This window comes from Stegodyphus dumicola, chromosome 5 (assembly GCF_044657685.1).
Source record: "Stegodyphus dumicola isolate Sdum_Otavi_A_Nest chromosome 5, ASM4465768v1".
In the NCBI taxonomy this organism is placed as follows: domain Eukaryota; kingdom Metazoa; phylum Arthropoda; class Arachnida; order Araneae; family Eresidae; genus Stegodyphus; species Stegodyphus dumicola.
The window spans coordinates 210874003-210887032 of NC_140772.1; the positions used below are offsets into that span (position 1 = coordinate 210874003).

A 13030-nucleotide genomic window follows, 5' to 3' on the forward strand; every position below is an offset into this window, starting at 1 on the left:
ACTGTGACTGAAACTATCACTAGTGTTCTTTGTTCTTCATTGTAGGCATGAAACAGTTGAGATCATGTGCCTCTGAATGATCTATATATAAACTGCTTTCCATATGTAAACTGTTATAAAAATGAGAAAGAAAGTAAAAAGAATGACTGTATATATATATATACACACTCGTATATTCATACACGTAATGTCTCAGAAAAGTCATCAAACATTTTTAGTTTCTAAAAATAATGCTAAACATTTAAATGTATTAAACTAAAACATAATATGGGCTTTTCTTAAAAATCTGTGTGTCCTTTTTTTTAGTAGAATTTTTTCCAAGAATAAAATATTGAATTTAAAAATTACTATCTTCTCTTTTTGAGAGGAAACGTTATGTCACAATTTTTTTTTTTAATCTTTTGCTGTTTTTCTTGTAAAATATGGTTTAATCTTTCTGGAATAGTTTTACTGAGAATTTTTTGTGCATACTTAACATATTTGCCTCTTTCACCTTGTACCACTCATTTCATTCATTGTTTATAGAAGTATTTCTTTTTCCAAATTTGATATTTCATTTTTTATCGAATGTCATAGGGTTTAAATATAGTCTTAGATTATTGAGTATTTCAAAACAAAGTAAACAGTAGCCAGCATTATATATTCATAACCATATGCTTAAAGTCACAGTCACTGTCTTGCTAGAATTTTGAATTACTTTAGTTTCGGATGTTTTGCACTGATGATTTGAAATTCTATCTGTGACTATCAAAATGTTAGTTATTCATTCATTACACCATCAATAAAAGCAAAGTTATGGTTTCAAAGGCAGCGCATCAATCATACTTCTCTTCCTTTAGGGCTATTTCTGTCTAAAACTTGACTTCTGTCTAGACTTACTTCTGTCTAAACTAACCAAAAAATGCTAAATTGTTTTCCTGCATCAAACATTACCTTCTTCAAGCATTCAAAATTTTAATTTCTCTGATTTTGAGATTGAAGTAGTTATCTGTTTTCTTAATAATAGAATTTCCCCCTTTCCACTCAGGCAATTTCCATCAGTACTTTCATTTTGAATTTTTTCATACTTTGAATAATATTTGATATATAAAAAATTCTGAAATGCTTTAATTAAATATTTCAGATTTTTTTGATGGATCTCTCTTTTTCCATGCTGAAACTAAAAATTAATTTGCAATTTTTAATGCTGTATCCTTTGTTGAAGTAGCTAAGGAAAGAAAATATCTATGTATGTATAAATAATACAAATTTTAAGAAAAACCTTGCTGAAGAACTCTGTCTCATTCTTTCTTTCTCTATTTTTTTTAAATGATTTTTAAGATGTCAATTTTTTTGCTGCAAAATAAGTCACAAACTTATCTATTGTATTAACATCAGTTTTTGACCTCTGTATTGTCCATTGACCATTTTTATGCCCTGACATGAACTGTTATGGATTCAAATACCTTTTTGGTGTAAAGCAATGACATTGTTTTTATAAAACACAGCAGCTGTTAAGTTATTAAAAAGAAATGCATTATTATTTTTAGTCCTTGAAAAATTTGGTATTTGTAAAATACTTTCTGTCTGAAATGAAATTTCATCTTCTAACTATATGTCATCATTTTAAAGGATTAAATTAATGTCCTGAAGAAATTTTCAAAATGAGAGTAATCATCTGAAAATTAGACTTTTGAATTTTAATTTTTCAAAAATGTTTGGTTTAAGCAATGAAAGTTAAAATTCTACTTCTAAAGAGATGGGATTCAACTTATCCTGGAACTGGAAGAAGAAAATTTTTGAAAATGATGTCAAAATTAATGCAATTGTTGTTATATATATATATATATATATAATTTATCAAGCAATTTTACATTAAGTGCAAATTGCAGTTCTGTTTTTTTGTATTGGAATTTGTAATATAGCTCTTGGTATGAATACGAATGTTACAAGTTATGTTTTTTAATTATTACATTTGAATACATTCCATTTTCATTGCTAATTTTTGTACATGCTTGTGATAGCAATAAAATTCATGATAAATGGGAAAAAAGTTTTTGTTGTGAGCTATTTAATGAAGAGCAGATTTAAATGTGCAGTTCTTACTATTGTGTATATTATTCAAATCATTTCTGCGCGGTATCCAAGGGAAAGTATCCAAAGGAATGTTATTGATTTGAAAAAATGAATAAAATGGCTGTGAGGATCTATCATTGTCTAAAACAGATATATACAGTTAAAAGTCGTTAATCCGGACACCCATAATCCGGAATGATCTATAATCCGGACCTCAAAGCTACAAACTTTCTGCGCATGCGTAAACGCATAATGCGTTTATGCATGCGCATAATACCTTTACGCATGCATGTTTAATGTATAACGGACGATATAAGCTAAGCTAAAATTATCTAATTATCTATTTGAGTTAATGTTGCTGATTGCGTTGTTCCTTAATCTTCGAATTGGTTCCGGCTTATTATTTTTTTGCAGACTGTTAGAGCAATTTTGTAAAAGTAAGCTTGAACTTTCGATTATGTCAAAAAGAATTTCCGATTCTGGAGCTGCCAAAGGATCTAGAAAGCGAAAGTATGTGTCGATGTTCATCAAACAAAAAGTGGAATTGCTGCAAAAAATGGATAAAGGCATATCCTTTGTTTCTCTAACCATTCTGAAATCTGTTTATCAATTTCACGCTACTCTGCAGGAGGAAGGGGGGAATGTCGCCGCGCGCAATGAACTGGAAGTTGATCTGTCAGCACTATCCTTATCTTCAGGGCAGATGTTTTCATTTTATTCAGCTTATAATTCCTTAGTAAATGTAGTATTTCATCTTGATGTACTCCGTCTTTGATATGATTTATATCAAATTCCTCGTCATTATAAATATCACGAGTACACATCAAATAGTTTTCTGGTTGCAATTTTCTAATTTTGACTATGCGTAATGTATGCTTTACGCATGCGCACGTTGAAAGAAATGTTTAATAAAGTAAACAAATAAATATTAAGCTTTTTTTTTTTTGTAAATTTTGATACCCTTTAGATCATAATTGCTCTTTTTTTCATATATTACGGTTTAATATTTTTAATTTTATAATTTCTGCATGCCATCTTACCAGACTTAAACTGATGATCTATAATCCGGAAAAATCGATAATCCGGAATCGCCGAAGTCTCAACGAGTCCGGATTAAAGACTTTTGACTGTATATATTTACATATGATCAAAGGAAATGATGTTAAAAATCATCAGCATTGCTACTAATTATTGTACTTTTAACAGCTTAAACACTAAATGATTTTTTATTAATTGAAAATAGTAGTTTCTGTTACTTTTTTCTGGTAACTTTGAAACATTGCATAGTTTATGTGGTTTTTTTTTTTTTTTTTTTATTTTTTTTTTAAATTTTAAATATTGCCAGTTGTGTATGTTGTTTGTTAGGTTATCTGATTTCAAATATGAATGTTGGAAGGCTTTTTTGTTATAAGATTTAGGTATGTTTCTTGTATGAAATATGTTTTATCACATTTATTAGCTAATTTATATAGCATTTCATTTACATACATTGGAGATATAGAAGTTGATGGTTATATATTTTGCTCTTAAACGTGAAAAAATTAATACTTGAGCCTAGGTAAAATATTAAGAACCCCCTTCCCAGTTTATCATGACAGTGGCAATTTTCAATCAGCATTTAAATTTTTGTAAAATGTTCGTTTGTTCTTCGGTTCTTTCAATTATATTTATGCACAAAGTTAATTAAAATATCTGTAAAAAGCCTAAAAAGTGAAAATAATGTATATAAAGCCTCCTTTCTTTCAGCTATTTTAATTAACTAAGCAACATGCTAAAGTTATATTTCCAATGAAAATTTAAAAATCCAGATGACTTTCCGAAGATAACATCGGACGGAAAGCTCCGCCATGTTTATAAAGTGTCATGTCGTCTCCCTCTTGAAGGCCACGGCTAAGTACAGTAAAAACCTGACTATCCTGCATTCAACTAACCTAAAAGCTCAAGTAACTGGAGTATTTTGGAATATTGGAAAAAAAGATTCCCTCAAAAAATTTAGCATTTGAGAGATCTTAAACACCTTTATTGAGCTTGTAATACTATTAACATGCATACATTATCACTAAACAGTGTAATTTATTACCAATAATGGAGAAGCATAATATCACAACACAATTATAAGAAGTCTGTTTTGGTTTACTGCAAATTTGATTAACTCTAAGCCAGTATAAATTTTACAAAGATGGACATAAGTTTCCAATTTTGCAAAAAGGATTAATATTTGGGACTTCAAGAAATGTAGTGTTTTCAAAGTTACAGTATCCAGGCATCGAAAAAAGCTATGATATGCAATTTGAAAATGGCTAAACAATGGGGATGTAATGTGAAAAATTAAGATCTGTTCCTGTAAACTTCTGTCAGAATGACTGGCAACATTTCCACTAACTTTAATGTATGGCAAGATTTCATAATCGGATCAGATACTTTACTTTCATGTTTAAGGCCTATGAAATACATCAGCTTTTATGACCAAAATGTATTTTTTCCCCTCCCCAAAATCTTATGTTATTTTAAATGTGCATCTTTGATATTCAAATTAGTAACAAATAAGATGACTGTTTTTATAATTTTAGAATGAAAATTTCCTGCATTCATTTGGCTTTTCTACTGTGAATTCAATTTTTTACATGCTCAGCTATCCAGAATTTTCACATATCCGGAATTCAGCATTTCCCGAGCTCTCCAGATGGTTGAGCTTTTACTGTACTTCAGATTTTCAAAAATGTCATTCTGTGCTTTTAAAAACTATGGAGTTCTTTGCAGAAAGATTATTTTTTTCCCCAAAAGCTATGTAGTAATGTAAAAAGATGATTGTCTTTACATTAAAGTCAATGAATGGACTAGTCATAGTGAAGCCACAACTTTTGTAATTTAATTTGTGAAGCACGTCCATTCACATATAGTAAATGAAAATCATTATTTATGTGTAAAAAAAAAATTGTAAGTAATAATCTTTAAAACTCTTTGATGTAATAATGATCTTTTTGTCATTCAAAGTTTTAAGAATAATTACATGCAAATTTCAGGTCTTAATTATTTTGTCAATTTAGATTTGATATTATAGCATAAATATCACTACCTTGCTTTTCATTTATGCATTTTAAATTTATTTTGATGTAGGTTCAGACAGATACAAAGGAGAAGAAAGGAGATATATTTGTTGAATTTGATGTAAATAATTTATCAAATTTCCTGTCAAGGGTGACCCCACTTGTTTGTTCTGTTTTAGAAAAGAATGTTAAAAGTCAAGCATTTCATCGATATAATTTGCTGTCAGATAATGATGACAGCACAATTTCATGTAAATATTTGCTTGAAAAGTCTTTACCTAGTGATGTGAGTATCCTAAATTACTAGAAAAAGATTTTTTTTTTAATTACATTGGTATCTGATTACAACTCAATACTACATTATTGTAAAAAATTAAATAAATATTAAGTTTTGTTTGGTAAAAAGTTTCATAAAAAGAGGTTGAGAGTGTTTCAGTAATTGATGATTATCTCTTTAGAATGTATATCATTTAATATGAATGTGTATCATAATTGCATAACTAAATATTTTTTGAATGATTAGTCATAGACCAAGATGAAAATTTAATTTTGTATTTAATATAATATTTTGAGATAAGTAGTTTATGATTGTAAGTATTTATAATAATTTGCTGTAGCCACCCAACCAGTATAGTAGTTAACATCGCTGATTGCCGTGCTAAAGGGCCCATGTTCGAATCCCGGAGAAGGCATGGGTGTTTGTAAATGTAGTGTCGGTGTGGCATGGCGGCACTCTAAGTATGTGGCGAGCCAAAAATCCTCTCATGTGGTTTGTTAGAAGGGGAGAGGGGTGGGGGACTCTCGGACCCTTTCCCTTGGAGTGCTTTTGTTCAAAACTGGGGACTGAACTGAACTTTAGCATTGTTACCTGAATGGTGCTCAGGACTGTTGCCAACGGCAGGCGTAATCAAGCTTTCCTTGCCATGAGGAATTTCGTGGACTTAGGCTGACTATGTAACATAAGCAACAACAACATAATTTGCTGTAATCACTTTATAAGTAATTTGATAAATATATAATATATTTCAAAATAATTACATGACTTTTGATGGTTGGTCACTGACTGAGGATTCTATGTTTGTACGTACTTAGAATCTGTAATACTCTCTATAAAAATAAAATAAAATAAAAATAAAAAAGGAGAACATTTATCATGATTTACAGGAAAAAATTAATGACATTTAAAAATCTTTTGATAAGAGCAAAATATTAATAAAAGCAAAAGTAGTGAAAGCTGTATTATATGCTTAAAAAGACTCATGTAGCTGGAATGAATCTATTCACCTTTATGCTACTACCATTTGCCAACAATAAAGGTAAAAATTTCTACTTGATTCATTCCTGCATGAAATTTACAAACCTCATCACTGTAACAACCACCCACCACACACAAGCATATTCAGTTTTCAGTGCAAATTCCTGAAAGATAGCTTTAAATACTGAAAAAAAATATTAAATCATAAGTTTTAAATTACTCTTTGTAGGTATACTTAAATTAAAATCTTGCATTTAGTGAAAATTAATTTTTTATGATCACTAAAGTCAATACATTTGACCATGGAAAAGTAGTTTTAAGTCATTAATTGTGCCAACATTTTCAGGGTTAAGGTTTCCCGCTTCCCTCCAAAAGCCTTAAAATGCTTGAGGAACAACATATTACCTCGAATTTCTTTTAATTTTATTTAATTGTTAGTAAATATGTGTAATCAAAATTGTCCGGTTATAAGTATTGCAAAGTGTAAAACAACTTAAAAATTATCCCAAAGGTTTGCATTTTTGGTGTGGTATAGTTTGCGAACAGGAAAGAGTTCTCATGATTTATTTCTTAACTTAGTTACTTGTTTCCGTTTTGTATGATGTATATGTTTTGCTAGAAAATTTTGTGTCACAAATTTAAATTAGTGGAATTACTGGGTGCGGCTGATGTGGAACAGAGAGTTTTTTTTTTCTCTGAATATCTGTTTTGGGGGTGGAGAAAGCAGGGAAGAGTGTTTTGCTACTTGCTGAATATTTCCCCAAATAGAATTTCTTAGCAGGCTGTGAATAGGAGTTACAATGAGAAAAGAGCAGTTTAAGGTCATGTTGTTGCTTTACTTTTGTTCTTGAAAAATAAATTGTCATTTCGAAGTTCATTAGCTGCAGTTGATTTGTTAGTGACTAGATGGAAAAGCAACAAGCTTTTGTTAAGTTTGCAATTAAAGACAAAGGTAGTTTCCTACTTCAAAATATAAGGGGGCAATTTTTTGTTCTCCCGCATTTGGTGACTCATTGATTGGGGTCAGGATAACAAATTCTTTCTATTGGAATAAGAAATGAAGTAAATTAGTCCTGCATTGGTCATAGCATTATCAGGATCAATGTTCCGTCTTACCTTCTTCGGGAACATGCAAGGACCTGACTCGGAACAGAGAGCTTACTAAAGCTATGTTCAAAACTGTGGGAAGTAGACAGGATACACAAGAAGGGTATACAAAACCCTTTATTTTTCTCTATTTACAATGACTTCCGTACTTCAGAATACACAGACCCGCTACTTGGGGTCTAACGTAAAAATATAAAAATAGAACTAAACTCTAATTTAACTTTAAAATAATAAACGTGGAAGATTGGCCTTATATTAACAGGAAGCCGTATGTAGTACAGAGAACTGTGAACACTACAATACATTTAAAATTTATCAAGAGGATTAAAACCTCTGGCCTGGAAGGCAACCAGCAACTGCGTACAACTTCTAAGGTAAGCGGCCTGCTTCGACTCACTGCTTCCTCCCTCTCGCTTGGCAAAATGCCGCAACTTAAATACTTGGCGTTCGCCAGACAAACTTTGCATAAATACTATAACGCTTATAATTCTGGCTGGAAGTAGAAAATAAGAAGTGATAGTAAAGATTTAAAATAAAATAAACGTTAGTAAAACTTAAGATCCTTACATACTTCCCGCCAGAGTTAATTAGTTTGAAACTGAGGTCTAAAACGACCTTGTTGAAAACTTTTAGCTCTAAAATCTAACGCGAGGCCAATCTTTTACAAACATTTTTCGCTAGAAACTAGAAATTTAAAAGAAAGAAATTTGTTTTTACAATAGCAGCTCCCAGGACACACAATTTTTTTCATCTGTACTGCATCTAAACAGGAGCTTTTATTCAAATCTGGTTCCTTCCAGAGATCTGGAAGGAAAACTAGTTTAATGAAATGTTACAAAATGAAATGGCAAGTAACATGTATAATTATATTTCTCTTAACATTCTTATTTCATTCATGACTGTTTTAATTATCTCTCCCCGTGCTCTCTGACATGTGTTGTAAAAGAACACCAAACACGAATGTGTTTATGTCTATGTGTTCAACACTTCCTCCTACAATCAAAACACTAACGTGTTAAAATTCAACATACCAAGACCTCGTAACACACCCTAATTTCAACTCTAAACCCTGAGGTACTATTCTGAAAGTAGCTAACTCTGAAGTGTAGCGTCAGAGAGCCTAACTACATCATTCAACCTTTAACACATATTCACCATGATTTAGTCTTTTTACAGTCACACGAATAAAAAAAATTTTAACATTACTTTCACTTTTACCATATCATGGTATTTCTTAACATTTAAAACAACAGTTCACATTGTATATAAGAACATATTAACATGCCGTTAATTTTATACATTTGAAAACATACATTAGTACATTGTTAACTTCTATTCTTTTCAAAGCAAGTGCCAATTCTTTCTACATTGAAATAATACATTTCAAAAAGTCTTTCAGACTAAAACTTCTTTCTTGCCAGAAAGTTTTAAATAAAATTTATACAATTTATCACTATTATACATCAACTTTAGTTTTACACGCGAGTAATTGAAAAACATAATACCAAAATCGGTAACAACTCATTTCTCGCCCTTTTGGCGATAAAGGTAGACCTCGCATGAGGTAAAACTTCTTGAAATCTGCCACTTGCAGTAAGAATGAAAGATTAACTTAAGTTTGCAAAGTAACATAAAATTTTACTTATCTTTGTGATATTCGGACATTCTTTTCTGGGCCCAGTCCTTAAAGGTAGTGCAGATAGTTGTTTGATTTATCCTCCTTCTTGTACGGGCTCGCCCTTCAGTTCCTTCCTCTAGATGCTTTCTTTTTTCTCCAGTTCTGTCACCCTTGAATACCTTCTTTTTCGCTTCTGCCTGTGGTCTTGGTCGTTTGATGGCAGCTGGTCTTGGCGGAACCGGGAAACTTCTTTCGTGTTCCTGCTTGGACCTCGTTGCTGGCCGTTCAAATTTTCCTTGTAACCTAAATATTTTAATTCAGGGGCTGCAACTTTGCACTTTTCGACATTAACTTTTAGACCAGCCTCATTTAATAAAGAAAACACCTGTCTTAAATCCTGTACATGTTGGTCGAGATTATCACTAGTAATAATGATATCGTCTAAATAGATAAATGTGGACTTTCCAAGAACAGGTCTTAACACAATGTCCATACATCGCTGAAATGTTGCCGGCGCCCCTGAAAGGCCAAACGGCATACGCAAAAATGCATAAGTGCCAGACTTAGTTATAAAAGCAGTCTTAGGCACGTCCTCAGGCCTAACCCCTATTTGAAAATAACCAGTCGTTAAGTCTAAAGTCGTCATATATTTGGTGGATGTTACGTTCCTTAGAACTTCTTCAATAATAGGTAATGGATATACCGGATATTTAGTTATGGAGTTTAATTTACGGTAGTCAATAGCGAATCTCCACCTTTTTGGATGCGTCAAAGGATAGTCATTATTTTTCTTACATAAAACCACCGGGCTAGCATAACTACTTGAGATGGGCGTTATGATCTTTTTACGTAGCATATCGGTGATATGCCATTCTATAATTTTTTCCTTATTCTTATCATACCGATATGCTTTGTGGCGAACTGGCATTGAATCTCCGGTGTCAATACTATGGTTAGTAACTTGAGTAAATCCTGGAATATCACTAAATAACGAAGCAAATTGACTTACCACTTGTCGGATTCTTCCTTGCTCATCATTAGGCAGGTGGTCAAGATTTAACATCGGCCGTTCAGCCTTTTCTGCACGAACTAGTTTCATTGTCAGCTTAAGGGACGCTTCATTAAAATCCAGCGTTGCTTGTGCATCTGAAAGAAAATCTATTCCTAAGATTATATGTGCTTGCAGATTCTTGACTATAAAAAACATCACCTTTACTTGTTCGTCCTTGATACGGACATAGAGCGGTACTTTACCTATACACTTACATTTTTTTCCTTGCGCCGCTAACACTGTCGTATTATCCGAATTATATATGCGGTATTTCCGAAAATACTTCCTAAAAAATTCTTCTGAAACACAGGAACACTGCGCGCCTGTATCCAGGAGTGCGGTGGCTGGGATATTATTCACCAACACTTCAATCTTCGGAAGAGTCAAATTTTTCACCATTACTGTATTTAACTTGAAGGAAGAGGGGTTTTCTTGGCCTTCGGATTTCCGCACCCTCCCGTCAGCAGAAATCCGTTTTAGTTTAAATTATTTTTCATTTCCGTGCTTTCCTTCTTTTTCCACTGGCCTTGAGACTTTTTTCCTGGATTGCTATTGAACTGTCGACGTTCGCCGGCTGTTTTTGAATGCTCGGGTTTCCTTGCCCACTGATTCGCTTTGCTTCCGTAGCCGTGTGCTTGAGTTTGCTGTAGTCTTGGCGCACCAAATTGGTTTCGCTGTTGATATTGGCGTCTTCTTTCAACGTCCGCCGTTCTTCTACTTTCAAACTGGATTGCTAGCTCAAATAACTTTTCCAGTGTCGTCGGATTTCTTAATTCAATAAAGTCTTGCACTTGGGGAAGTAACCTCGGCAAAATCACTTGAATTATTTCAGGATCCGGACAGTTTCCATACAAGAGTTTGAAGACGTGAATTTTTCTTAAAATAAAGCTTGAGAGATTTTCGATTCTTTGCTGATATATACTGAAAAGTTCCATTTCTAATTTCGCACGATCTCTTACAACAGGGAAGGCTTTTAGTAGGGCAGTCTTGAAATTTTCGTAAGTATAGGTGGGACTTCCTGCTTGACCCAAGAGACTTCTGCCTATACATTTGAACCAGTTAAGCGCTTGGCCCCTCAAAGCGCTGGTAGCTAAGGTAACTTTTTGAAACTCGTGCACGGGGTAGAGCATGAAGTGGTCATCCAATTTTTCCAAAAAACTGGTTACCGGTGAGTTTCCATTAAATGTTGCTTCTAGTTTCATCGAAGCGCGCATGGTCTGGACGATGTAACCAAATCCTTCCAGGGCGGCAGCTGGCATTTCTGGATTCTGAGCCGTTTCTGCAGGCAGCACAGGTTCTTCTTGAAACTCGGCCATGGTTATTCTTCTTCGTTGGGCGCCACTATCAGGATCAATGTTCCGTCTTACCTTCTTCGGGAACATGCAAGGACCTGACTCGGAACAGAGAGCTTACTAAAGCTATGTTCAAAACTGTGGGAAGTAGACAGGATACACAAGAAGGGTATACAAAACCCTTTATTTTTCTCTATTTACAATGACTTCCGTACTTCGGAATACACAGACCTGCTACTTGGGGTCTAACGTAAAAATATAAAAATAGAACTAAACTCTAATTTAACTTTAAAATAATAAACGTGGAAGATTGGCCTTATATTAACAGGAAGCCGTATGTAGTACAGAGAACTGTGAACACTACAATACGTTTAAAATTTATCAAGAGGATTAAAACCTCTGGCCTGGAAGGCAACCAGCAACTGCGTACAACTTCTAAGGTAAGCGGCCTGCTTCGACTCACTGCTTCCTCCCTCTCGCTTGGCAAAAAGCCACAACTTAAATACTTGGCGTTCGCCAGACAAACTTTGCATAAATACTTTAACGCTTATAATTCTGGCCGGAAATAGAAAATAAGAAGTGATAGTAAAGATTTAAAATAAAATAAACGTTAGTAAAACTTAAGATCCTTACAGCATAATTTAAATTTTTTTTCAACCTATTACAATTTTGTTGGCTTGAAAAACAAGTTTTCCTTGAAGGACTGCACAGCAGGAGAAATCAGATTTGGCTTGATCTTGATAGAGAAGAGAACTTGAAAGTGGAAGGTCTGACTTCTCTTTAGGGAGGCTGTTCCCTCCTGCCAGTGGCTGTGACCTCAAATGGGCTAAGATCTTTTAGCTTGCATTGCCATCATATTATTGGCCCATGTTTAGTAGAGAAAAGTGAATATGAAGGCCAAACTTTGCTCGATGCAGCGCTGGGCTACTGAGAGCGCTTTCTGCTTCTGTTAGGTAGCCCTTCTTGATTAAAAAAAAAAAAAAATATTATGCAAGACTTAAAGTTAGAGTCATTCCTGAAAGATCTCCATCATCACCGCCTTTGAAGAATTAAGTATGCATTTTTTGCAGCTCATTGTTTGTATGTAAAATCAGGGAAAGAATGGGTGCTTCAGAAGAATGAGCTGGAATTGGAGTAGTGGTTCTTCTAGCTAGAGGATAGAAATCAAAGGAAGAAAAACTGTATTTGGCAAGATTATGAACATCTTAAGGAGAATTATTTCAGTCTCTGTATTCTCCTGATATTCTTGAGGACAGTGCAATTGGGGGGGGGGCAGTTTGCAATTTTCGGGTAGAGTTAGTTTTGGACATCACCAACTGGAGTGCCGCAAAATAATTGAAAGGGCAATTTCTTCAAATCCTCTGCTGTTATTCATGAGAACGAGCAGTTAGCACAGTGAATTAGATGTCATTGACCCTGTTTAAATGGATCTGAAAAACAAGGACAAGGAGAATTTCCTAGGCGGACAGTCATTTTCATTTATGGGCTACCTTGAGTTCTGAAACTGTGGGGGTTTAATTTTCCTTTGCATTTTTTTTGCTTGTTATTTAACTGTTAATATTTTGGATGGTTAATTACCAAGGAATAATTAGTTGCTTTTAATAA

At 33.4% G+C, this 13030-nt stretch overlaps 1 protein-coding gene across 4 annotated transcripts in view; it reads left to right on the plus strand.

Moving 5' to 3' along the window:
• Window positions 1–13030, plus strand: part of LOC118196820 (cytoplasmic dynein 2 intermediate chain 2-like) — a 59516-nt gene that overhangs the window by 2865 nt on the left and 43621 nt on the right. For 3 of the 4 annotated variants that reach the window (XM_085817628.1, XM_085817627.1, XM_085817630.1), the window contains one exon: window positions 5173–5388. The exons of the other annotated variant lie outside the window; for it this stretch is intronic. In XM_085817628.1, the coding sequence (XP_085673754.1) occupies window positions 5173–5388 (216 nt within the window). The remainder of the gene's footprint in view (window positions 1–5172; window positions 5389–13030) is intronic. 4 annotated transcript variants of the gene reach the window in all.